At 48.4% G+C, this 23,813-nt stretch overlaps 4 protein-coding genes across 5 annotated transcripts; 2 read left to right on the top strand and 2 right to left on the bottom strand.

Annotated features, from left to right (window-relative positions):
- Nucleotides 1–5: 5 nt before the first annotated feature.
- Nucleotides 6–10,315, bottom strand: LOC136966298 (oxysterol-binding protein-related protein 11-like). The gene is made up of 13 exons (XM_067260770.1): nt 9,820–10,315; nt 9,256–9,324; nt 8,956–9,131; nt 8,517–8,596; nt 7,630–7,818; nt 6,271–6,475; nt 4,897–5,042; nt 4,473–4,610; nt 3,775–4,258; nt 3,465–3,651; nt 2,624–2,806; nt 2,035–2,188; nt 6–1,725 (listed from the first exon to the last, which is right to left on the bottom strand). Exons 1-13 carry the CDS (start codon nt 9,939–9,941, stop codon nt 1,669–1,671), a joined length of 2,190 nt encoding a protein of 729 aa, XP_067116871.1. The 5' UTR covers nt 9,942–10,315; the 3' UTR covers nt 6–1,668.
- A 463-nt stretch (nt 10,316–10,778) lies between these two features.
- LOC136965913 (glycerol-3-phosphate dehydrogenase 1-like protein) lies at nt 10,779–14,471 on the top strand. The gene is made up of 9 exons (XM_067260214.1): nt 10,779–10,897; nt 11,104–11,281; nt 11,629–11,769; nt 12,063–12,201; nt 12,337–12,449; nt 12,554–12,673; nt 12,894–13,007; nt 13,627–13,733; nt 14,046–14,471. The coding sequence occupies exons 1-9, from the start codon at nt 10,857–10,859 to the stop codon at nt 14,140–14,142; spliced, it is 1,050 nt and encodes a 349-aa protein (XP_067116315.1). The 5' UTR covers nt 10,779–10,856; the 3' UTR covers nt 14,143–14,471.
- Nucleotides 14,472–15,207: 736 nt separating this feature from the next.
- LOC136966386 (protein eva-1 homolog A-like) lies at nt 15,208–16,620 on the bottom strand. 2 transcript variants are annotated; one of them, XM_067260887.1, is made up of 4 exons: nt 16,512–16,557; nt 15,886–16,026; nt 15,706–15,831; nt 15,208–15,320 (listed from the first exon to the last, which is right to left on the bottom strand). In XM_067260887.1, the coding sequence occupies exons 1-4, from the start codon at nt 16,555–16,557 to the stop codon at nt 15,208–15,210; spliced, it is 426 nt and encodes a 141-aa protein (XP_067116988.1). The 2 variants fall into 2 exon arrangements, with proteins under 2 accessions (XP_067116988.1, XP_067116987.1); XM_067260886.1 differs by having other exon boundaries at nt 15,706–16,026; nt 16,512–16,620.
- Nucleotides 16,621–21,323: 4,703 nt separating this feature from the next.
- LOC136966198 (C-reactive protein-like) lies at nt 21,324–23,104 on the top strand. Its single transcript, XM_067260641.1, is given in 4 exon segments — nt 21,324–21,589; nt 22,102–22,204; nt 22,578–22,794; nt 22,796–23,104. Coding segments are annotated over 4 exon segments (702 nt in total). The 5' UTR covers nt 21,324–21,516.
- Nucleotides 23,105–23,813: the final 709 nt, after the last annotated feature.

Here is a 23,813-nt window from a genome sequence, read left to right as displayed (position 1 = left end):
TAATACATAATCGATAGGCAATTTATTGTATCGTTCATTATCATCACACATATATAAGACTACAAGTGTCGTGTTACCTTCAACGTCAGTGCATTTCACAGATCAGCAAAACAATGAGATGACCAAGTCAACAGGATATGATGAACTAGCATTTGGGGTTCTGTTTCCACACATGAAAACACACAAACCTCTCTTTATCTCTCTTCAAAAGAGTAGCCTAACATAAATACCCCTAAAAAAACATTTACTTGCATGGCATAATTCACATGATTTATATATACAGGATGCGAGTGAAAGGGATACAACTAATGGATTAAGACTGTTAGCTGTGATTGGGGAACGCGGAGTAATATTGACACTGGAAGACAAACAGGTGGATACTGCTTAGTAAGGCACCACATTGTGGAGGATCGCTCATCAATGCAAAAGTTAAACATTGACTAAAACATTGATTGAATAAAGAGTCTGTGCTCTCTGCTCCTCATTCTGGTTGATTATGTATGTATTATAAGCTATGAATACATTTTAGGTAGACTGGATGATATGGACACAAAAAAAACACAAAAAAAACCAAGATTTTTTTTCCTTTTTCTAAATCCAAACAAGTCCATCAGCCAATAAACATTATTTGCACAAGAAAAAAAAATCTATGTATCAGAGGGGGGAAAAACAGCTTATTTTGGTTAAAAGCTTTTAATCATAATGATAACAAATGTGAATGCTGACAACAGCTTCTTGCAGAGTACAAGGTGAACAGAAATGCCTTGTCCGTCATGCATATAAGTGTGTTTCTATCAGTCGTCAAGCAGGAGTCCAATTCAGAGCAAGTATCCAAATCCACTAGAAGGACATTCATTTGTTCTTGTGCACAAATCACAAACATCACAGACAATAACTGCAGTAACTTTCTGGGGAATATTTAAAGAACATAAGATCAGTTGACTTGTATGCAGCATGCCACTATGGCCAAACTCATTCCATAGATGTCACGCATTTTCCCTACACACATCCACACCCACACACACACACGACAACACACTGCGTGTGGTCGAAAAACAACCGTTTTCAGCATCATTCTGTGTCTCCTCATGCTCACAGCAAGCTGAGATATCACCAAATAAGGGAATGTGGCTACATCAGGCCTCACTCTGTCGATAACACAGGTTTTCCAGAGAACGGCTGGCCTAAACTCCCTTCTATAACAGTGACATACTTGGGACGAGGTAAATAAATTGTAAATAACCCCCCCCCCTGCCCTCCACCCCAAAAACCTCCCTTTCATGACTTCAGTAGAAGCCAACATGAGTTTCACTCATCTGACAATGTTAAGGCTGCGTAGATACATTAATCTGTACAGGAATATGTCCTCATTCGTATGGTTGATTATACAAAAGGTGATTCAGGGTACGAAAGCTTGCACCTCCAGAGCCCCTCGCTTGGTGTGCACGCGTGTGTGTGTGTGTGTGTGCGAGAGAGAGAGATATCACGCCTGTCTGGTATCGTCTCCACTTCAAGTAGGTGTGTGGACGTGGAGGTCATTCTTTGTCTCAACCACTACAGAATGCCAACCAGCAAATACGCACACACACACGCGCGCGAGCACACACACACCCCGGGAGAGGGGGAGGCATGGTTCCATCCGTCGGATTGTCCGCCTGGCTGCCGGGACTAAGATTTGAGGGCTGTGTTTTTCCACAGTGGTTTGTGATACACCCAGCCTTCACCCTGCCAAAGAGAGATGAGTCATAAACATTAGCCAATAGGTCACATGACACGTCACATGACACACACTTAGCCTGGCATCTTGAGACTCTTTAAAAAGGGGTCGACTGTGATCTCAAATAAAAGAAGAAAAAGAAAAAAAGTAACTTCAAAGTAGTCAGATTGAGGTTGTGTAAAGGCTCCCGGCCAGTTAAACTATTTAAAAGTGCTTTTCCCAGTAGATTTAGCTTTCAGAACAGATTTACAGCATCTCATCGCCCATGCTGTCCTAAGCCACAAAACAAGTGCCCCCAGCGCCTGCGAGCTACGCACCTCGCTGTCAAAGTATCTGGTCCTCCAGGCGGTCTCCGTCTCTCCGCGGTGCCTCTCCTCCGTCCTCTGCCTCTCCTCCAGCAGGCGCTTGTGTTCCGTGGCCTTGTCGATGTCCTTCTGACGCAAGGCCTCGGTCACATGCTGCCACAGCCGCCTGGCGCACACATTTACATTTAGTCATTTAGCAGATGCTCTTATCCAGAGCGACTTACAGTAAGTACAGGGACATTCCCCCTGAGGCAAGTAGGGGGAAGTGCCTTGTCCAAGGACACGTCGTCATTTGACACGGCCGGGAATCGAACTAGCGACCTTCTGATTACTAGCCCGCTTCTCTAACTGCTCAGCCACCTGACTCAGAGTTTTTTTATTTTTATATATAGAACCAGATCACAAAATAGGTCATTTAAGGTTACCTTTCCTATAAAACAGGTCTATAGCTTGCTCTTTTATTAAACAAACTAAATGGCCTTATGTTATTTATCTTATTTACACAACGGCATGTCATTTCTGTCTCTACATGGTCGCCCGCCCCAAAGCTGTAAACCTAGGGGAAACACTGGAGCGGACCAGGGGAAACACTGGAGCGGACCTTGATTCGTTTGGTCCTTGCTTGTCGGTGGGCCGGACCCGCTTCTTGGTGACGGGCAGCCTGGTGACGTCCACCATGCGCGTGTCACCGTTGCCGTAGGAGAACTCCAGGACTCCGTTCCACTCTCCCTGCACACGGCACACCACCGCGTTGGTGGTGTTGTGCTTCACCTCCGCGGTCACCCTGCGCGCACACGCACACACACACGTCACTATTAAGGACCCGAAACTGACTGGGAACCAGATGAGTAGACAATGTCAGGCCACTAAAAGACCCTTCCCTCCCCAATTACAAAGCATGTTACTGGTTACAGAACATGTGACCTGTTACAGAGCATGTTACTGGTTACAGAACAGGTGACCTGTTACAGAGCATTTTACTGGTTACAGAACAGGTGACCTGTTACAGAGCATGTTACTGGTTACAGACCATGTTACTGGTTACAGAACAGGTGACCTGTTACAGAGCATTTTACTGGTTACAGAACAGGTGACCTGTTACAGAACATGTTACTGCTTACAGAACATGTGACCTGTTACAGAGCATGTTACTGGTTACAGAGCATGTTACTGGTTACAGAACATGTGACCTGTTACAGAGCATTTTACTGGTTAGAGCATGTCACTGGTTACAGAACAGGTGACCTGTTACAGAACATGTTACTGGTTACAGAACATGTGACCCGTTACAGAACATGTGACCCGTTACAGAGCATGTGACCCGTTACAGAGCATGTGACCCGTTACAGAGCATGTGACCCGTTACAGAGCATGTGACCCGTTACAGAGCATGCAAGCAGCTGGGAGCAGCAGCCCGCAGGCCTGCAGAAGGGGACACTCACTTGTGCAGCTTGCCTCCGTAGAAGGGCTTGGTCTGGAAGGTGATGATGGCTGAGTAGCCCGTCTTGGGGCAGGTGACGTTGACCTTGCCCCCCAGCTCCACCCAGGGCACGGTGAGGATGGAGCGGGCGTAGGCGCACGGCAGGGTGAACACGTACTCCTCATCATGCTCCAGAAGGTGCAGGCAGCCTGGTGACACACACACACACACACACACACACTTTGGTCACAAACTCAATAGAAAAGCCTGACTGACTTCACGGAGAAGAACTAGGGAGTCTGGATGGACATCATGGTGAACGTGTACCGTACCTTCTCCTATCATGGTGACCCCGATGGACATGCCCATGAACTTGCTCTTGGTCCACACGTGTGTGTTCACGCACATCCTCCTCTCCTGACACTCTGCGTAGAAGCCCGACACCGGCGGGTGATGGGACACCTGCTCGGCCGTAAAGCGCACCTGGTAGCAGTCTGGGGGGCAGCCCTGGGTGGGGCTTCCCCGGGCGGGCGGGCAGCCCTGGGCGGGGGGGCCTTCCTGCTGGGCCTCCTTGGTCCTGGGCACCCTCCAGGAGCAGTGGAAGGTCTCCCCGATGATGGGGTTGTAGGGCTTCTTGGCGATGGCTCCCTTGCGGCCCTCGTGGAAGGAGGTGAGGTAATACTCCACGAAGCGTACCATGCGCTCCTCGGGGCTGTTGCCGTCGGTGACGGCCACGAAGATGTCCGGGTGGGACATGAAGTCGGCGTACATCTCCAGCAGAGAGCGCTTCTCCAGGATGAAGGTGGGAAGAACCACCTAGACACACACACACACACACACACAGAGATAGAATATCGATTACAGTAACTGTAGATATTATTCACCCCTCTGCTGTGTATAATCACCATTCACCTCGGCCCGAGGCCTGCCTTACTATATAGTGTCTTTGTCCACTTGAGCCTCCCATCTAAGACTCTGGGTGTGTGTGTGTGTGTGTGTGTGTGTGTGTGTGTGTGGGGACTGGACCGACCCGTGTGAGGTCCATCCCCAGCTTGAGCTGTGACAGCAGGTGTAGGATGACACTGCGTTCCTCCTCCACCACCCCCAGGTCCTCCTCCTTGTCCGAGAACGAGTCCTCCGCCTCCTCCTCCTCGTCTATGTCCTCCTGCTGCTCACACACACACACACGCACGCACGGACGGACAAAAGAGTAGTGTGAGCACACACAGACGTGAGCAGTACACACCCTTGAAGGCAGTAACATCATATTCACAGCACTCATTATTAAGGGTAGATCCTGGAGAAAAGTTTGTCATGTTTGTTTGGAAAAAATGCATTTATTGAACATGGGTGGAGTTGACTTGGTTGAGTACAGGCACACACCACACACACACATTGGCTGCCTCCCTGCAGCAGGACCAGTGTCGTCCCCCCGTCCCCCCCCCCAGTCTTACCCCAGAGAAGCTGCAGGACTCGGTGCTGGTGAGGTCCAGACGGCTGCCCTCCAGGTCTGCCTGGTCCCCGGGGGGGGACCCCGACATGCCGCCCCCGTTGTTCAGCAGCTCAGGCAGCTGGGGCTCCAGCCACTCGATGGTGGGGCCTGCGGAGGAAGAGGAGACAGGCTCACAGCTGCTCATGGTGCCCAGACGCTGGCTCCCTAGCCCCAGACCACGGCAGCACAGACCCAGAGCATCCACACACACACAGCCGGGCACAGCCACCAAGCCGAGGGGAGGGACTGATCTCCCACTGAGCCCTGGAGAGCCACCTGACCCCGGCCACCGACAGAGTATCAGGATACGCTAGGCCCCGCCCCAAAAGGAAACGTCCCCGACCTCCTATTGGATAAGCCCTTTTGGCTTCCCTCCTGATTGCTAATCACCACGGAAAAAGGGCGGGGACTATACTAATTAACCTGACTTGAGGTACTTGACGGCTTCGTCTGATTGGGTGTCCCGACGTTCCGTCCCCTGCTTGGGGTCATGAAATATACATGGTGAATAACAAGAGCTTGTATGTCACACTAGGATAGATCCTCTCTAGCACTATGAAACTGTCAACAAACTGTTTGCCACATTTCAACCGGGACACTGGTTTTACAAGGCAGGCACAGGCCCCATTCTCTCAATCGGTGATCCTTTCATCTGATCTCATGGGTAACCGTGAAGATGGCCAATCAACATTTAATCCAGTTTCCCTGTTTATGATCAGGTTACCTTGGAGACAGCCTGTAAGAATAGGCACTGCTCCTCATCAATTATGGAGAATAATTCCACCGCCGTAGAGCCGTGCATTTAGACCAGCTGTCCTGCTGGGAGACCAGAGCTTGGACAGCAGTACTAATGATTTGTGTCTGGTACAGGATGGGGACACACACACTGTCTTTGAAAACTAATATCCTTCCTTCTCAGTATTGCCAGAAACAGGGTCAGTATCAGATGACTGTTAGATAGTAAAACTAGGAGGAGAGGCTCAAACAACAAAGCAAGCGATGCCATGTTGTCCCTGCAGCTCCACACTCCCTCCCCTGTCAACATCAGATCCAACATCAGATCCAACATGCACTGAGCAATGAGTGGGATGGCATGAACACCCACCCCCTCCTTGCACGCACACACACACACACACACACACACACACACACACACACACACACACACTCACAGGCTCGATCAAGCAAGGACACACATACACACACTCAATCAAGCAAGGACACACACACTCAATCAAGCAAGGACACACACACACACACACACACACTCAATCAAGCAAGGACACACACACTCAAACACACACACACACACACAGCTCCCGACGTCTGGACTGACCTCCCAGAGAGCTAGCCTGCCGGGCCACCTGCTGCAGCTGGAGGATGTGGAGACAGTCGTTGAGGCAGTTCATGGTGGCCATGGAGGTGGCCTTCAGCATGAGCAGGTCCTGGTCCAGGGGGGACAGGGAGGGCCCCGGGGCCGGGGGCAGGCCCTCGATGCCCTGGATCAGGTCCCTGTGCTGCCCCTGGGCCTGCACCATCATCTGGGGAGGAGTGGGGAGGGCCAGGGGACAGATTACAACAGGTGCTAGGTATGTGGAGATGGGTTTTGGGCAGTTGGGATGGGTGTAGCTCAGCAGTAGAGCATTTCACTGCAGGTTCAAATCGCCCTGTATGATGTTCCATTTAAAAGTGTCTGCTAAACGAACACTGTTATAATTATGATTGTATCTGTGGTTTCATTCCTTTCAGTAAATGAGGCTAGTCTAGATTAGGGCTGTCCAACCCTACACTCCTGGAGGCAAACCGTCCTGTTGGTTTCTACGCCAACGCAAGCTGGAGGAAACATGATTCAGCTTGTCACCCTATTATTAGAGTGAGGTGTGCCAGATTATGGTTGGAATGAGTAACTACAGGGCGGTAGCTCTCCAGGACCGGAGTTGGACAGCCCAGGTGTGATTTAATAGTTTTTGCTATGTGGAACATACAAGAAAAATACATGAAAGAAAAAATAATAAAAAAGAAATAAAGATGTGGTAGTAACTTTTTGGACGCTAACCCCTGCCGGCCTCTCCTCCAATCACGAGCCACGATGAGACACAGAAGCAGACACTTTTGCTACGTGGGATTAGACCCTATCTGGTTTACACTTCCTGTTGGCTTTACAGGGTAACCCAAGACAGAGGCTCTGTCCCTGTCTGACCTCCCTGTCTCGCCTCCCTGTCTCGCCTCCCTGTCTCGCCTCCCTGTCTCGCCTCCCTGTCTCGCCTCCCTGTCTCGCCTCCCTGTCTCGCCTCCCTGTCTCGCCTCCCTGTCTCGCCTCCCTGTCTCGCCTCCCTGGCCTCCCTGTCTCGCCTCCCTGTCTCACCTCCCTGGCCTCCCTGTCTCACCTCCCTGGCCTCCCTGTCTCGCCTCCCTGGCCTCCCTGTCTCGCCTCCCTGGCCTCCCTGTCTCACCTCCCTGGCCTCCCTGTCTCACCTCCCTGGCCTCCCTGTCTCACCTCCCTGGCCTCCCTGTCTCGCCTCCCTGGCCTCCCTGTCTCGCCTCCCTGGCCTCCCTGTCTCGCCTCCCTGGCCTCCCTGTCTCACCTCCCTGGCCTCCCTGTCTCACCTCCCTCGCCTCCCTGTCTCACCTCCCTGGCCTCCCTGTCTCACCTCCCTGGCCTCCCTGTCTCACCTCCCTGGCCTCCCTGTCTCACCTCCCTGGCGTCCATCAGGTGGTCAGGCAGCAGTGACCTCCTGCTGGAGTAGAGAGAGGAGCCCTTGTGGAGCTGGGATATGCTGAAGACGGAGGCGGCGTTGTGACTGGGCCGGCGCTGGGACAGAGGGGAGCTCCCGCTGCCCTGGGACACCGTGGAGTAGCTGCGAGACTTGGGAGGAGGGTTGCTCTGAGCACACAAACAACAAGGGAGGAGAAGAAAAAAAAAGATGAATAATATCATACACAAAATGTTCTCTGTGCACAGCCACAAATATTATTATTATTTATTTTTTATGTATTTACCCCCCGCAACATTTTTAAGTGTGAATATTAGCTTTGGGTATGTTCAGATTAGAAACTGTAAATGATATGACATCAAAGCCAAAGAAACTAACAGTAGAAACTAAACGCTGTGATCAACAAAAGTTAATCTGTAAGGAGGAAAACCCAGGACACAGTGCTGAGTCAGATAAAGGACACAAAACAGGAAGTGATGTACATGCTCTAACAAGAGGGATTAAGAGTGAAAGGGGAGATTATATATATATATATATATATAGATATAGATCTATATCTATATCTATATCTATATCTATATCTATATCTATATCTATATATATATCTATATCTATATCTATATATATATATCTATATATATATATCTATATATATATATATATATATATATAGATAGATAGAGAAAGAGAAAGAGTGAAAGAGAAAGAGAGTGAAAGATAGAGCAAGCCACAGAGGGGGGAGAGAAAGAGAGAGAAAGAAGACAGAGGGAGCAACAGAGGAAGCGAGTGACAGGGAGTGTAAGAGAGAAAAAGATAAAGCAACAGAGGAGAGAGAGAGAGAGAGAGAGGTCTCACACTCTGGTCTCACCTTCCCCATGGCCTCTGTGTGGTGCTGTGTGCAGATCTGCAGTCTGCTCACCCAGTGCTGTCTCTCTTTGGCGTCTGTGGCTGAGACACACACACACACACCAGGGAACCTCATTACACTTCATACAAGAAAACCTCATTGATCCCTGAGAATGATTAACTTGACAACAGAAGATAATTAGAAAACATTCCAAATCAATACATGATGGATGAGATGTTCCATCACCAAACCACTCAGTCTGAAAATATTCTCTGTCCATTAGTCCTTAACACTGAGATAATGCTTATTGAGCATATCTATTTTTTTAAACACAGCAGATCAAGCAAAAGGTTTTTTAAGGCTATGAACTGAGGTTGGATGGTAGAGCAAGTTGTGATTGAAACCAATGTATTTTTTGCTAAAATGGAGAGCATGAGAGAGAGGGCGGGTATCTACCAACCCCTGAGTTTGTACTGTTCTCCACTGATGGCGTTGACAGTGAAGGTGTGGGAGTCCTCATCGCTCGGGGATATGACGGCCCCGGCCAGCGGGAGAGTCCCGCGAGGCTTCTGGGGCCTGGACTGTTCATTGACAAAGTACTCCAGTAACCCAGCCTCATTGTTCAACACAAAGAACCTGTATGAGGCAAATTAACACTAGTAAAGCGATTTATAATTGTTGACGCCAAGTGTGACTCATTTCAATGACATAATATTGTGTAGAAATAGAATAATCCGTTTTGTGCGATCCAGCCACTCACCTGTATTGCCATCCTGTAACCAGATTGGTGTATTTCATCAAGTAGCCATCGATGTTTTCCATGTGGTCACTATACAAAATCAAGACCGATCAGGGTAAGTGTTTACTGATAAACGGTTAATGACATCAACTGGAATTGGCAAACCAGCTTCCTAATAGAAAACACCTGACCTAGTGTCTAGCCGCACAGTAGAGACTAGCACTACTTGCTTTACTGGTTGTGCAAGTGGTCTACAAGATAGACCAAAGTTCAATTTCAGACAAAATGTGACTTGTTTGTTAGCTAGCTAAATCTGGCAGCTCGTCAGTTAGCAGTTAGCCAAGTAGCCGGGTAGTATTAGCTATTGTGCTAGATAGTTGGACTGCACGCTGTCACATCACTATTCATTTTGACTGTGCTCATACTATGATTCTACACATGCCATGGTGGGAACAGTGCCTGTAATGTAGGACATTTTCACACACGGCGGTGCATCTAGTCCACTCTCAGTAACTGTCCAGTAAACCCTGGCAAGCATCATTCTATGCTAGTTAGCATAGCATAGACAGACAGATGTCACCATACCTGTACTGCCAGCCTTTCGAACTAGCTCTCCCAGAACTCGGAGTCCTGTTCTGAGTAAGGACATCAAGCTTGCCTTCACTGTCGGAGATTCGTAATGCCGTTGTTTCTCCTTGCATAGTCATGGCTAGCTCGCTCAAACACTGTCCGTCTGCCAGGGTACCAGCTATCTTCCAGCTTAAATGCCAGGACACTACTAGTAACTTTAGCTAATATCTAACGAGCTAGCCAGCTACAAACCTCGAGGCTAGCTAGGAGGAAGATAGCTCCGCAATGTTCTCAACAGATTTGTTCAAGTAGGTAACCAGCTAGCTAGAGTTAGCCTATTTACAGGCCTTGCTTTCAGTGCCATTCCCTATACATGTTTTTTTCTAAACACCGTTTAAGCTACGCGGACATTTAGATAGCTATGTAAATAGACTAGCTATCTAGATAGACTATCTAATTGACGGATGAATAATTTCATCACAGTATATTCGAATAAAACCCGCGATTAATTGTTTACGGTTTAATCTGTCACTGAAACACGTGATCAATCCGCGAGAGCTGTCAAAGTGGCATAAACAATTGACTTCAAAATAAAAGTCCCCCAACTTTCTATATCTACTGTGCTTAACCTTTACGATTGTGTTTGTCTCATGATGACACATATCGCAAGTGCATTTGCTCCTTGTTTGAAGCTTTAAACTATCTACTATTTCTGAGGTTGAGAAAATAAAGTTCCTAACTATCATTCGACTCACAGTCAATATGTCATTGATGAATTCTCGCCAAAATGCTCAAATTATAGTGGATGAAAATGCTTGTCATGACAAGCGTACATACCTGTAGTTTGCCAGACGCACCCTTGTTACTCTACAGCTATGAAGAAAGGAAAAGCTGGCAGCAGTGTGAGCTAATCAAATCACAGGGTGGAGCATCATAGTTTAGATAAAGGATTCTGGGCGTATAAGGAAGTTGACAGTCAAACTATTACGACCTGCTGAAAGTACGCTACTCTTGTATCAGGAATTTTACAGACACCGTACTAAATCCAAGAAATGCCTGCGAAGAAAGTATGCATCGTTGGATCCGGAAACTGGTATGGATTCGTTTTGCCTACACGAATTGTGTGTTTAATTGTGACAATTAGATGGCTTATTTTCAAATACAAAAGTATCCTACTAATGAAAAGTAAGGACTTAATAATGTTAGCATAAATGGACATTTATACATTTTGGTTGATCTATCTGGCTAGGTGCCAATAGTCTCGTGAGAGGTCGAAACCTTACTGTTTCTCTTTTTCAGGGGCTCTGCCATAGCCAAAATCATTGGACACAATGTTAAAGGATCCAACCGCTTTGATCCAATCGTAAACATGTGGGTTTATGAAGAAATGATCAATGGCAGAAAGTTGACAGAGATCATTAATACGGAACACGAGAATGTCAAATATCTACCAGGTCACAAACTGCCCAAAAATGTGGTAAGGAGTACTTTTGGGCAGGGAAAACGATCAAGGATCAAATCCTTTCTGTGTGAATAGTGCAATTCCACTTAAGTCTGTCAGGGACTTTGATAATGTATATAAACAATCAGCCATTGATAAGAGGAGTGAACCTTGACCTTTATTCCTCATCATTAAGGGCCTTCATACATTAAGGACTGTCACTACCTGGCACAGTGCCATGTGTTTACATCGTTAAATACCTATCTCCTTTGGAGAGGCGAGATAGCTTACATTTTACATGATTTCTTTAATATGAATTTAGGTCCACATCCAGAAGATCATCACATCTATGTAATCAAAGCTGATGTCTCGGCACTCCTCAGGTTGCAGTTCCCGAAGTGACCGAGGCAGTGAAAGGAGCCAGTGTGCTGGTGTTTGTCATCCCACACCAGTTCATCGGGAAGCTCTGTGATCAGATGAAACCACACATCAGAGAGGGGACCATCGGGATCTCTCTCATCAAAGTAAGAGCAGCTTGATATAGATCTGGATCTTCTAGATAGGAAAACACTATCACGTCTCCTGGCACTCAGACCTTGCCCTGTCTTGCTATCTGTGTAAAATACGGACACCTCTGTTGAGTAACTCAGAGGAATCCTGTATGATCTGATCACAGGCTCTAAAAACAGTTTCAAAGTGTTAAGAATGTGGCCTAAACTTTGCTGTGAGTCACCGCAAAAATTCTGCGGAGAGAGAAACAGGAAGGAGGGAGGAGAAAGAGGGAGAAACATGAATTTCCTCTCTGTTCCTCGTCCAGGGCATCGACGAGGGCCCGGATGGTCTGAAGCTGATCTCTGACATCATCAGAGAGAAACTGGAGATAGAAGTCAGCGTGTTGATGGGGGCAAACATCGCCAACGAGGTCGCAGACGAGAAGTTCTGTGAGACCACCATTGGTAAGGCCCTCATTCTGCTTTTAACATCAAACAACACCATTTCTTTTTAAAGGTTTTTGTTGAGGTTGTACAAATCACAGTCTCTCTACTCGCACCGGGAACTTCAGTTACACGTTCAAATCTTGACCGTAACAGGGGCGAAGAACGAGCCAAACGGCCAGGTGTTTAAAGAGCTGCTCCAGACACCGAACTTCAGGATCACCGTGGTGCAGGAGAGTGACACGGTGGAGCTGTGTGGAGCTCTCAAGGTACAGCCCTCCACACGGAACAGTTATATTTGATTCATTTGCTGTGAGTTTACACTGCTGGGGTACAGTGTGCTTGCTCACGTCTTTCCGTCTGTCTGGCCCAGAACATCGTTGCCGTGGGCGCGGGTTTCTGTGACGGTCTGGGCTTCGGGGACAACACCAAGGCTGCCGTCATCCGTCTGGGTCTCATGGAGATGGTGTCCTTCTCCAAGCTTTTCTGCAAGGTCAGGAAGAAATGCCTTTCAAACTCAGGATCCAATTGAGGTTAAAGCAGGAACACAAACACACACATACACACTACTGTATATATATGTGTGTGTGTGTGTATACTGTATATGAATGAACGATAAGATAGACTATATGGGCAAATAGCAAGACAGAAATGTGATCTATACTGATTGATTACCAGGAACACATAATAACTCCTTGACTCCTCCCCTGAAGGGCCAGGTCAGCTCCGTCACCTTCCTGGAGAGCTGTGGTGTGGCCGACCTCATCACCACCTGTTACGGGGGACGCAACCGCAAGGTGGCCGAGGCCTTCGCCAAGTCCTCCAAGGTCAGTCCCACCAGGCCAAGTCCTCCAAGGTCAGTCCCACCAGGCCAAGTCCTCCAAGGTCAGTCCCACCAGGCCAAGTCCTCCCAGGTCAGTCCCACCAGGCCAAGTCCTCCAAGGTTAGTCCCACCAGGCCAAGTCCTCCCAGGTCAGTCCCACCAGGCCAAGTCCTCCAAGGTCAGTCCCACCAGGCCAAGTCCTCCAAGGTTAGTCCCACCAGGCCAAGTCCTCCAAGGTCAGTCCCACCAGGCCAAGTCCTCCAAGGTCAGTCCCACCAGGCCAAGTCCTCCAAGGTTAGTCCCACCAGGCCAAGTCCTCCCAGGTCAGTCCCACCAGGCCAAGTCCTCCAAGGTCAGTCCCACCAGGCCAAGTCCTCCCAGGTCAGTCCCACCAGGCCAAGTCCTCCAAGGTCAGTCCCACCAGGCCAAGTCCTCCAAGGTCAGTCCCACCAGGCCAAGTCCTCCAAGGTCAGTCCCACCAGGCCAAGTCCTCCAAGGTCAGTCCCACCAGGCCAAGTCCTCCAAGGTTAGTCCCACCAGGCGGAGGGTTTCCTCGTGCGGATACTTGATGATACTTCATCTACACCTGTGTGGAATATTAAAATGTGTGTGTGTGTCCGCAGTCTATTGAGGAGTTGGAGGTAGAGATGCTCAACGGTCAGAAGCTGCAAGGTCCACAAACCTCTGCTGAGGTGTACAAGATTCTGATGAAAAGAGACATGGTGAAACAGTGAGTCTAATATCTCCCTCTCTTTAAAGAGGCGTTAACATTAGTATGACCATTAGCCTTAGCATGAACATTAGCCTTAGCATGAACATTAGCCTTAGCATGAACATTAGCCTTAGCATGAACATTAGCCTTAGCATGAACATTAGCCTTAGCATGAACATTAGCATTAACACTAGCATTAGCTAACACTGGCCTCTGTCCTTTTTTTCCAAGAGCCAAAACAATGTGGTTTATTAACAGCTGCTACATCAATGTAAGCGGTACATCAATGCCTACGTTTACAACTTGGTGCCCTGTGTGTCTGCCTCTCAGGTACCCGCTGTTTGCAGCTGTGTATCAGATATGCTTTGAGGGCAGAGCGGTGCAGGAGTTCATCACCTGCCTTCAGAATCACCCTCAGCACATGTGAAGCTGCCCTCAGCCAGAGACCAGTCCTGCAGTAATGCTTCTATACCACCAGGGGGGGTTCTCTAAAACTCCAAGCATCCACACACTGTGCCTGTTCGAACAACATATCGAAATATGTTTTATGTTAAATGTGTGTTTGACTAGATCTTCACTAAATGTTTTGTTGCTAGTTGGTAATTGTACCTGAGTGCCAATGGAATTATGAAACGCACAATATTTGAAATGTGGTTTTTGTTGTGTCTAAAAAATGAAACACGTTTGTTTTTTAAACAATTTTTTTTGTACTGCAGAACTAGTATTTACCTAAATAAAAACAACGGTTTTCATTCATGGATTACTCTTCATGGGAAATGAGGGCAGACTTATATAAGGTAAAAGGGTAGGAGGTGGACAGGTCTGAGGTGATGTCAGATGAAAGAGGAAAGAGAATTACACAGTAAGAAAAAGAAGAGAGAGAAAGAGATTTACAGTTCCCCTTCACTGTAACCATGTCAACATGACCGGTTACATCTTTAATAGAGCCAGGAAACCTCACGTTTAATGGAAACAAAATTGCAATACAATTTAAGAAAGACACATTAATTAGATGCATTTTCAATTATACATGCCTTCCACACGGGCTCGGTTCTAAGGGGGGTCTGAGGTGGGCACTGCCACATGTCTAACTTGGTTTGTCGACATCTCTTGATGACAAGCCTCTTCCAGATAGGAGTCACTCCTGTTTCTCCATAAACAAACATAACCCCTGTGAGAGACCCCGCCCTCACAGAGTGGAATATACACCATGTCTATCATTTATAAATATCTCCCCATCTTGAACACAGCAAAACTCAGGCTCACTGCCAGGTCCATAGGCTTCCACAGACTGCCTGTTGGCCCTCCTGCCTCTGGAGGGCACTGTTGACTCACACCAGAGACTAACTGCTGTGAGAAGAAGGCAGCTGTGTCCTCTTAACCATGGGAAAAACAGGCACACATAAACCACACACACTGTCACAAATATTATTTTAAAAAACACACATACACACACACACACACCCCAACCCACACACTCCTAGGCTGTCCGTCAGTAGTAGTGGTTGAGGCTGTGTGTGATGGTGTTCAGGTCAGGCTGTCCGTTGATCCAGATCTCTCGGAGGATCCTCTCTCTGTCCTCCAGCCTCTGCGCTCGCTCCAACTCTGCAGAACAGAGCAAGACAAGATGAAGGAACTCGGTTCAAATGTCCCAAATGCTCCGATGTCCCAATCTCTGTTGGTTTGTTTGCTTGTGACGTGTGTGAGTTGATGCGTTCCTGTGTGTGTGTGTGTGTGTGAAAGCTTGTGCGTACTGATGCATTGATGTTTGTGTACTCGCTGATGCATTCCTGTGTGTTTATGTGTGTTGTGTCACACACACAAGAACACGTCACAAACTTGTGTATGCAGGTGTGCAGTTTGAAGTGAGCGAGAGAGATGGTTGTTAGGTTGTAAGATATTTAAGGACCATGAACAGAAGCAGAGCACCACCACGTCCCAGCATACTGCACATGGTCACCACAGGGAGTGTGTGTGAGTGTGTGTTCACCTTCTGCCGACGTGAACACACTCGTGCGCACCAGCGTTCTCTCCGACAGCCTCCGTCTCCGTGACGACAGGTCGGCAGTGACGTCATCCAAGTCCCCCGACCGGTTGTCCTCGCCGGTCACCGCCACTGCAGGGTGGTGTATGGGGCAGTGGGGGTCGCCACGGTGACGACGAGGGCGACTGTCGTCGTGGTGACGTCTCCTCCTGCTGCTGTAGTGACAGTCGGTCCGGCAGTGTACTTGGAAGACGAGGGCAAAGAGTGTGAGGAGGAGACCCACACACACCCCGCTGACGAAGACCAACGCTGCCCTCTCTGGATGGTCTGGGGGCGGGGGGGAGGGTGGGGGGGAGGGGGGGGGAGGGAGATATGGTGGGATAGAGAGATAGAGAGAGATGGGGGGGTAGAGAGAGAGAGATATGGTGGGGTAGAGAGAGAGAGAGAGAGAGATGGGGGGTAGAGAGAGAGAGAGATGGGAGGGTAGAGAGAGAGAGATGGGGGGTAGAGAGAGAGAGATGGGGGTAGAGGATAAAAAGATATGGTGGGGGGGCGGTAGAGAGAGGGTGTTGGGGGGGTAGAGAGAGAGATGGGGGTAGAGAGAGAGAGAGGTGGGGGGGTAGAGAGAGAGAGATGGGGGGTAGAGAGAGGATAGGATGGGGGCAGAAGGAGAGATGGGGGAGACGGAGGGCAAGGGGTGAGAGAAAGAGAGAGAGAAGGGCAAAGATGATGAGAGAACACAAAATTAAAGAGCAGTAGTTGAACCGTAGAGCTTATTAAATACCACCTTCATCCATTGTTGCTTAGTTTACCTGCTAGAAAGGTGTAGGCTGCCAAGGCATTGCTTAGCAACGCCATCTCCTGGGAAACGCCCTTCACCTCCATATTTGGGCTCGGGGTTCCAGTGGGCGGAACACTCATGATGTCACTGGAAATATCTCTCTGACAGGTAGTAAGGAGCAGGTTCCCCTCCCTCCCTCATATATCCTCTCCTTCCTCCCTTCGTCCTCCTCTTCCTCCTCTCCCCTCTGCTTCCAGGCGTCCTCTCAGAACAGCAGAGGGTGCTCCCTGGCTGTGGGGGTTAGGGTCGCACAACAGAGACAAAGAGAGAGAGAGAGATAGACAGAGAGAGAGAGAGAGAGAGAGAGAGAGAGAGAGAGAGAGAGAGAGAGAGAAGAGAGAGAGAAATGACAGATGGAAAAAGAGATACAAGTGTTATGATAAATTATAGATATTTAATGAGGGTAGCCCTCACACACACTCCTAAAACACAGTACCCTCACAGACACAGACACACACACACACATCTAAAACACAAGCAAGCAGACGTTAATTCTCCCCTGGTTCTCTTAGGGGCTTCTTTTACCATCAGTACGATGAGAACACGCCCTTCGGCTGAGAGTGACCCACTAACACTCTGGCTTACTCTGCAGTGCTGGAGGACCCTGCTGACCTCACCACACACACACACACATGCTGTCTAAAAAGTCACACACACACACACAAAAAAACACATTCTCTCTGCAAACTCCCTCACACACTCTACAAACACACAAAGACACATACTGTCGAAAGGATTCTTAAGAAGCCTTCGTTTGAATGAACCTTGGAGAGATAATGAATACTTAGTGAATAGAAATTTGTATTTAGATAAGATGTGTTAGAAGCTGCTATAGGTTTAGACATTCTGTCTAAACCTATAGTGCACAGGAACAGATATAACTTGTATGTTTTTAACAAAAATATAACCACTCCTTAACAGGGAAATAAGGTACTCCTTAATGGAGATATAAACTGTATTATTTTGTACTAATTAAATAAAAAGGTAAAAGACAGCCGTTGTCCGTCCTAAATTATAGAGACTATTAAGGTTCATATATATAGGCACAAGATGACATAAGTAAATAGCCCTCCTCCAGATCCAAGGGATACACCACGCCAAGACAAGGGTGAGTCCCCAGGGAATCACGACCAGTTATTTAGACATATAGAAATGACGTGTCTACCTGGTGTATGTATTTACGTGTGAAGGGTTAAGATTCACTGTATAAAACTGTTCAGACTACTCTCGTATAGGTCTAGTATTGTTCGAAAACAAGGGAATAAGGGAACGAAGTTTGAGGTTATAAGGAAATACTATGGTGATCTCCGTACCAAGGACCTAGCAACAGGAGACTCCGAGCATGACTGGGTTATAGGCGAGACAATTCAAGGTTGATAGAACATAAATCATCACGACAACTCGTCGAGGAGCCCACGATTGTTCGACAATACACAAAACAATGATCAGTTCTGACATGCAAAGAGTTCCATGTCTCCAGTGTGCAGCATGTAGAAGAGGTCCACGTGGTCTGTTTGTGTGTGTGTGTGTGTGTGTGTGCGCATGTTTGGAGAGAACATGAATGTGTTTGTATGTGTGTTTGTAGAGAGCATTTGAGTGTGTGTGTGTGTGTGTGTGTGCGCATGTTTGGAGAGAACATGAATGTGTTTGTATGTGTGTTTGTAGAGAGCATCTGAGTGTGTGTGTGTGTGTGTGTGTATGCTGTTACTGAACATAACTAGACCACCACTGTCCGTACATTAAAACAATTGGAACTTATTTTATTTTAAAATGTTTTATCTTCCCCCCTTTTCTTTCTCTATGACACTCATGCACACACACAAGCACAGTATATATCCTGTTGGGTCCTTCAGCATTGTCTTTCTGAGACTGATTCATCCAGACAACCAGCCTTTCCAGAGAGAGGGAGAGGGAGAGAGAGAGAAGACGAGGAGAGAGAGGGAGAGGGAAAGAAAGAGAGAGAGAGAGAGAGAGAGAGAGAGAGAGAGAGGGAAGACGAGGAGAGAGATACACAGAAAATTAGAGATAAGATAGTGATAGAAAATGAAAGTCAGTGAGTCAGAGAAGAACAGAAAAGAGTGTACTAAGACTACGAACACACTGGAACAAAGGTGCTCCAATGATTTTTATCATTTAGCAGTAGATAAAGATCCACCCAAAAATATATTTTTAAGAAATGCAGTGTAAATACATATATATATATATATATTTGTTGTATTATTAATATTATATGTTTGTTTTTTTAACACACAATTGGCTGTGATTAATTGATCTTGTCTGACACAATGGAACCAATCAAAGGTTCACGCCCCCCCCCCCCCCCTAAAAATCAAATCGCACTCGACAAGAGTCCAGTCAGACAAGAGTCCAGTCAGACAAGAGTCCAGTCAGACAAGAGTCCAGTCAGACAAGAGTCCTGTCAGACAAGAGTCTAGTCAGACAAGAGTCCTGTCAGACAAGAGTCCTGTCAGACAAGAGTCCAGTCAGACAAGAGTCCTGTCAGACAAGAGTCTAGTCGGACAAGAGTCTAGTCGGACAAGAGTCTAGCCAGACTGAAGCAAATGCTGAGAGGATTTCTGCGCTAGGTTCAGAGCACCTACCGTCATCACCTTCCATCTCCACGTCAAGCTGGTTCTGGAGCATTCAGGTTTTCCTCCTCTCCCTCTCTCCTCTTCTTCTCTCTCTTCTCTCTCTCTTCTACTCCTTCTGTCTTTTCCTCTCCTCCTCTCTCCTCACGCTCCCAGAGACCAGCTGGAATCAGGTGAGCACAGGTCATCCACAGGTCATCCACAGGTCATCCACTCTTCACGGGAATGTCCACATAAGCTTCATGGTCATTCTTCATTGATAGGAACACTGCAACTCCATGAAGAAAGTCAAGAAACTCCAGACTAGAATGAAGAGCGTTGGTTGTGAGTTCCGGGGAGGTGTGCTGAGCAGATCATCTAGTGGTGTGTCTTTCTGCCTGCCAGGTTTCCCAGCTCCAGAGCTCCAGTTTGTGCTCCAGGGGACTGCAGACCTGTAATGCTGGAATATGATGAGAGACCGTCTGAGTCCTGCACATCCACACACATTTGTGCGAGCGTGCACGCACGTGCACACAAGCACGCACGCACACACTCACACACTAACCCTCCTTTCCCCCTCCCACTGACAACACAGACCCGGGCAGAGAAGAGAGAGAGAGAGAGAGAGAGAGAGAGAGAGAGAGAGAGAGAGAGAGAGAGAGAGAGAGAGAGAGAGAGGGAGGGGGAGAGAGAGATGGAGAGAGAGATGGAGAGAGAGAGAGAAGGAGAGAGAGACGGGGGGATGTTGAAGGAGAGGGGTAAGGTAGGCAGAGATCATTCAACAAACAAAAACATCCATAATCATCCCTCTCATAGCTACTGCTGTGTTTGGAGAAGAGGGGTGTGTGTGTTTTGGTTGGTTTGTGTTTTGGGCTGAGATAGTCCCCTCGTTATTTTTGAGTGTGTGTGTGTGTGTGTGTGTTACATAAGACGGTTGTTCATGCACAGTCGTTCTAATCGAATCATTCCCATGACTGAATCTGCAAAATCTGAACCTCTATCTGTCTCCTCCTCTTATCCTCCCTTATTCTCTCTCTCTCTCTCTCTCTCTTTATATCAGTGTCTATCTCTATAAATGTATATATATGCTCATGGGTCCTTTTGTAATGGACCATAGATCTACGTGATTCAGTCCAGTCTCCTTCCCTCCTCCAGCTCCAGAATCAGGCTCCAGGCAGGACAGAGAGGCCGACCAGGACCCGTGACTGTCAGGGCTGTTCCTCTGAGCTGCAGGGAGGATGGCAAGGAGAGGGGAGGAGAGGACTGAGGAGAGGGCTGTAGAGAGGGGAGGAGATGGGAGGAGAGGGCTGAGGAGAGGGGAGGAGAGGGGAGGAGAGGACTGAGGAGAGGGGAGGAGAGGACTGAGGAGAGGGGAGGAGAGGGGAGGAGAGGGCTGAGGAGAGGGGAGGAGAGGACTGAGGAGAGGGGAGGAGAGGGGAGGAGAGGGCTGAGGAGAGGGGAGGAGAGGGGAGGAGAGGGCTGAGGAGAGGGCTGTAGAGGGGAGGAGGCCACTGCAAGGTATTGAGACACAGCCCTCACCCCTGGAGGCCTGTGAGACCGCAGACTTTCTCCCAGCACACAGACGGAGACGCCTCCATGCACACACACACACACATACATACATGCACACACACGCACACACACACACACACACACACACCACACACACGCACACACACCATGACTGTCCGTCTGGATACATCTCAACACATACATCCATGTTAAATGCTCCAGTTCCCCTCCATACCCCTCCAGGGATAATAATATTAACATAACTGCACTCACACACACAGTCATCCCATTTCGTATACTACAGGCACACACACACACATACACACACACACGCATGTGTGTATGCACTTGTGAGTGTGCCTGAGGGAGGGTTGATGATGAGTCTGGGATATGGCCGTGACATAAGTTTATGATATAAAGTGAATGATGATGTCACACACACGTGTGGCACGAGTGCCCTACAGTGTCTTCCACGACTTCCGTAACCGCTAGATCATGTGACCGTGTGATCATGTGACCACCGTACTGTCAGCAAAGTGAAGAACTGCTGGTCCGGCTCCTTTCAAGTCCTCTTTCAGCTGCTTTCCCTGGAGAAAAAAACCCTGACACTTCCTGTTTTGTCCCAGGGTTTACTTTCCATCACACACACACACACACACAGGGGATCCGAGTCAGTCCAGAGGTAACCAAACTCCTAACAAGACACTTACAGACCCGACAACACCCTGTTCAGCTGATACTTCTGTTTCATTACACACAAACACACACACACACTCGCACACATACTCACTCACTCACACGCACACACAAGTATAAAAAGGACATCAGAAGTACGATTGGGGTACCATATCTCAAACTACATTCTGTATAGCAGCAATACCTGACATTATTTCAACAATGTTGCCCGGTCAGATGGAGAGACTGTTCCTGGTGGTCGTCATGACGACTGTGTGCTGGTCCGCTCCTCAGGGTGAGTTCTGACTCTGTGTTTTTCCTTCATACTTGTTACACGTTATTTATGAGAAAAAAAAATCCAAAGCAACATACAAATAGTTAAACAAGTTGGTTTGGATTTAGTTTGTAATAAGTCAAGATACGTTTAAAATGTCTAGATCTCCTATATGAATTGTAAAGGATGGATGTTATTAGGGTGTTTGATGGTGTGATTCAGATCAACCGTCTCTGGAGGAGGGGATCCCTCACTGCTCCTCTCGACGCTTCTTCCATTTTCTTTTCTGCATTTTGGGGAGTCTCTCCTTGTCTTCTCTGAAGGCCTCCATGCTAATCTGTGGGCACTGGTGACTGCTTGGGGGGGGGGGGGGGGGGGGGGGGAAACGTTTTTGATCCATACTGTGGCAGTGATCTAAATGTGTTCATACTATGCATTTTTTTTATTCTAAGTTAGGCATTATAGCATAGATTCAGATGAATAATGTCACATTTCAGACAGCTACTTTATAATGATGTTCGCCGTCTCTGCAGATATGAGTGCTAAGATGTTTACCTTCCCAGTGGAGTCGGACTCTGCCTACGCTAAGCTCATTCCAACCAAGAAGATATTTGCCTCTGTCACCGTGTGTCTCAGGTAGTAATGTTTTCATTTAGCCCTTTTATCCAAAACAACACACAGCACAGAGGAGGGGGGAACTTGAACCTGCGACCTCTTGATTGTAGTGAGGTGCTTTAACCACTAAGCTACACCCTTCTCCCATGTGTCTGTATGTGTCATTTACATTTTAGTCATTTAGCAGACGCTCTTATCCAGAGCAACTTACAGTAAGTACAGGGACATTCCCCCGAGGCAAGTAGGGTGAAGTGCCTGCCGAAGGACACAACGTCATGATGCACGGCAGGGAATTGAACCAGCAACCTTCTGATCAATAGCCCGATTCCCCTAACCACTCAGCCATCTGACCCCCACACGTGTCAACGTGTGTGTGCGCGTCCCTCTCCTCCAGGTATTTCACTGACCAGAGGAAGGGCCAGTCCCTGTTCTCCATGGCAACGCCCTCCCACCACAACGACATCATGCTCTACAAAGATAACACTCTGGGCTCCGTGTCCTTCTGGATAAGGGACGTCGGCCTGGCCTTCAAAGAGCTGCCTGACCTCCTCAACACCTGGTCATCCACGTGCGGCACCTGGGACTCCGCTAGCGGGCTGGGCCAGCTGTGGGGTCAACGGCAAGGCCAGCACGCGCAGGCAGAGCTACAGCGGCGCGGGGCTGGACGGGAGCCCCGTCATCCTGCTGGGGCAGGAGCAGGACTCGTACGGGGGGGGGTTCAGCAAGGAGCAGGCCTTCGTGGGCAGCATCAGCGACGTCCACATGTGGGACTACGTCCTGTCGCCCTGCGAGATCCGTAGGTTCACCGCCGACCTCAACTACACGCCCGGAAACGTGCTCAACTGGAGGGGCCTGAGCTACACCCTGACAGGGAGGGTGGTGGTGGAGGAGAGGCAGCAGGATCAGCAGTGTCAGGTCTAGGGAGGGAAGGTGGTGGTGGAGGAGAGGGAGAGTGTAGAGTGAGGGGAGGGAGGGTGGTGGTGATGGAGGAGAGGGAGAGTGTAGAGTGAGGGGAGGGTGGTGGTGATGGAGGAGAGGGAGAGAGTGTAGAGTGAGGGGAGGGAGGTGATGGAGGAGGAGGGAGAGAGTGTAGAGTGAGGGGAGGGTGGTGGTGATGGAGGAGAGGGAGAGTGTAGAGTGAGGGGAGGGTGGTGGTGATGGAGGAGAGGGAGAGTGTAGAGTGAGGGGAGGGTCGTGATGGAGGAGGAGAGGGAGAGTGTAGAGTGAGGGGAGGTGATGGAGGAGGAGGGAGAGAGTGTAGAGTGAGGGAAGGGAGGGTGGTGATGGAGGAGGAGAGGGAGAGTGTAGAGTGAGGGGAGGGTGGTGGTGATGGAGGAGGAGAGGGAGAGAGTGTAGAGTGAGGGGAGGATGAGGTGATGGGAGGGTGGAAGGAGGGAACATTATGTGCATGAGAGGAAAAAGTGAAGGAGATGAGATGAGTCAAGAAAGGAGAGAATGAGAGTGAGGGAGAAAAGAAAAAAGGAAGACAGAGGTGGAGATAGAGGAGGAGGAATACAGTACATCAATATTCTATTAAAAACATTTCTTCTGTTGTTGTTACTGTACGTTTTTGAGAAACCTTTTGTTCAACGCACACACATACACAAGGTTGATTTGAAAACCTTTTATT

Source organism: Osmerus mordax, chromosome 22 (genome assembly GCF_038355195.1).
Source record: "Osmerus mordax isolate fOsmMor3 chromosome 22, fOsmMor3.pri, whole genome shotgun sequence".
In the NCBI taxonomy this organism is placed as follows: domain Eukaryota; kingdom Metazoa; phylum Chordata; class Actinopteri; order Osmeriformes; family Osmeridae; genus Osmerus; species Osmerus mordax.
The sequence above is the reverse complement of the archived record's forward strand: the minus strand, read 5'-3'. Positions and strand labels throughout refer to the sequence as shown.

What these genes read in the sequence shown, in the direction of transcription:
- LOC136966298 (XM_067260770.1), bottom strand. Translation starts at nt 9,941, where the DNA reads ATGACTATGCAAGGAGAAACAACGGCATTACGAATCTCCGACAGTGAA. An exon ending in GCAGGCTAGCTCTCTGGGAG is followed by an intron (nt 5,043 to 6,270) that starts GTCAGTCCAGAC and finishes CTTCCTCCGCAG; the next exon opens with GCCCCACCATCGAGTGGCTG. An exon ending in TGGGGATGGACCTCACACGG is followed by an intron (nt 4,259 to 4,472) that starts GTCGGTCCAGTC and finishes GTGTGTGTCTAG; the next exon opens with GTGGTTCTTCCCACCTTCAT.
- LOC136965913 (XM_067260214.1), top strand. Translation starts at nt 10,857, where the DNA reads ATGCCTGCGAAGAAAGTATGCATCGTTGGATCCGGAAACTG. An exon ending in TCGGGATCTCTCTCATCAAA is followed by an intron (nt 11,770 to 12,062) that starts GTAAGAGCAGCT and finishes TTCCTCGTCCAG; the next exon opens with GGCATCGACGAGGGCCCGGA. An exon ending in CCTTCGCCAAGTCCTCCAAG is followed by an intron (nt 13,008 to 13,626) that starts GTCAGTCCCACC and finishes GTGTGTCCGCAG; the next exon opens with TCTATTGAGGAGTTGGAGGT.
- LOC136966386 (XM_067260886.1), bottom strand. Translation starts at nt 16,620, where the DNA reads ATGAGTGTTCCGCCCACTGGAACCCCGAGCCCAAATATGGAGGTGAAG. An exon ending in AGCCTACACCTTTCTAGCAG is followed by an intron (nt 16,027 to 16,511) that starts GTAAACTAAGCA and finishes CCCCGCCCCCAG; the next exon opens with ACCATCCAGAGAGGGCAGCG. An exon ending in TGTGTTCACGTCGGCAGAAG is followed by an intron (nt 15,321 to 15,705) that starts GTGAACACACAC and finishes TCTGTTCTGCAG; the next exon opens with AGTTGGAGCGAGCGCAGAGG.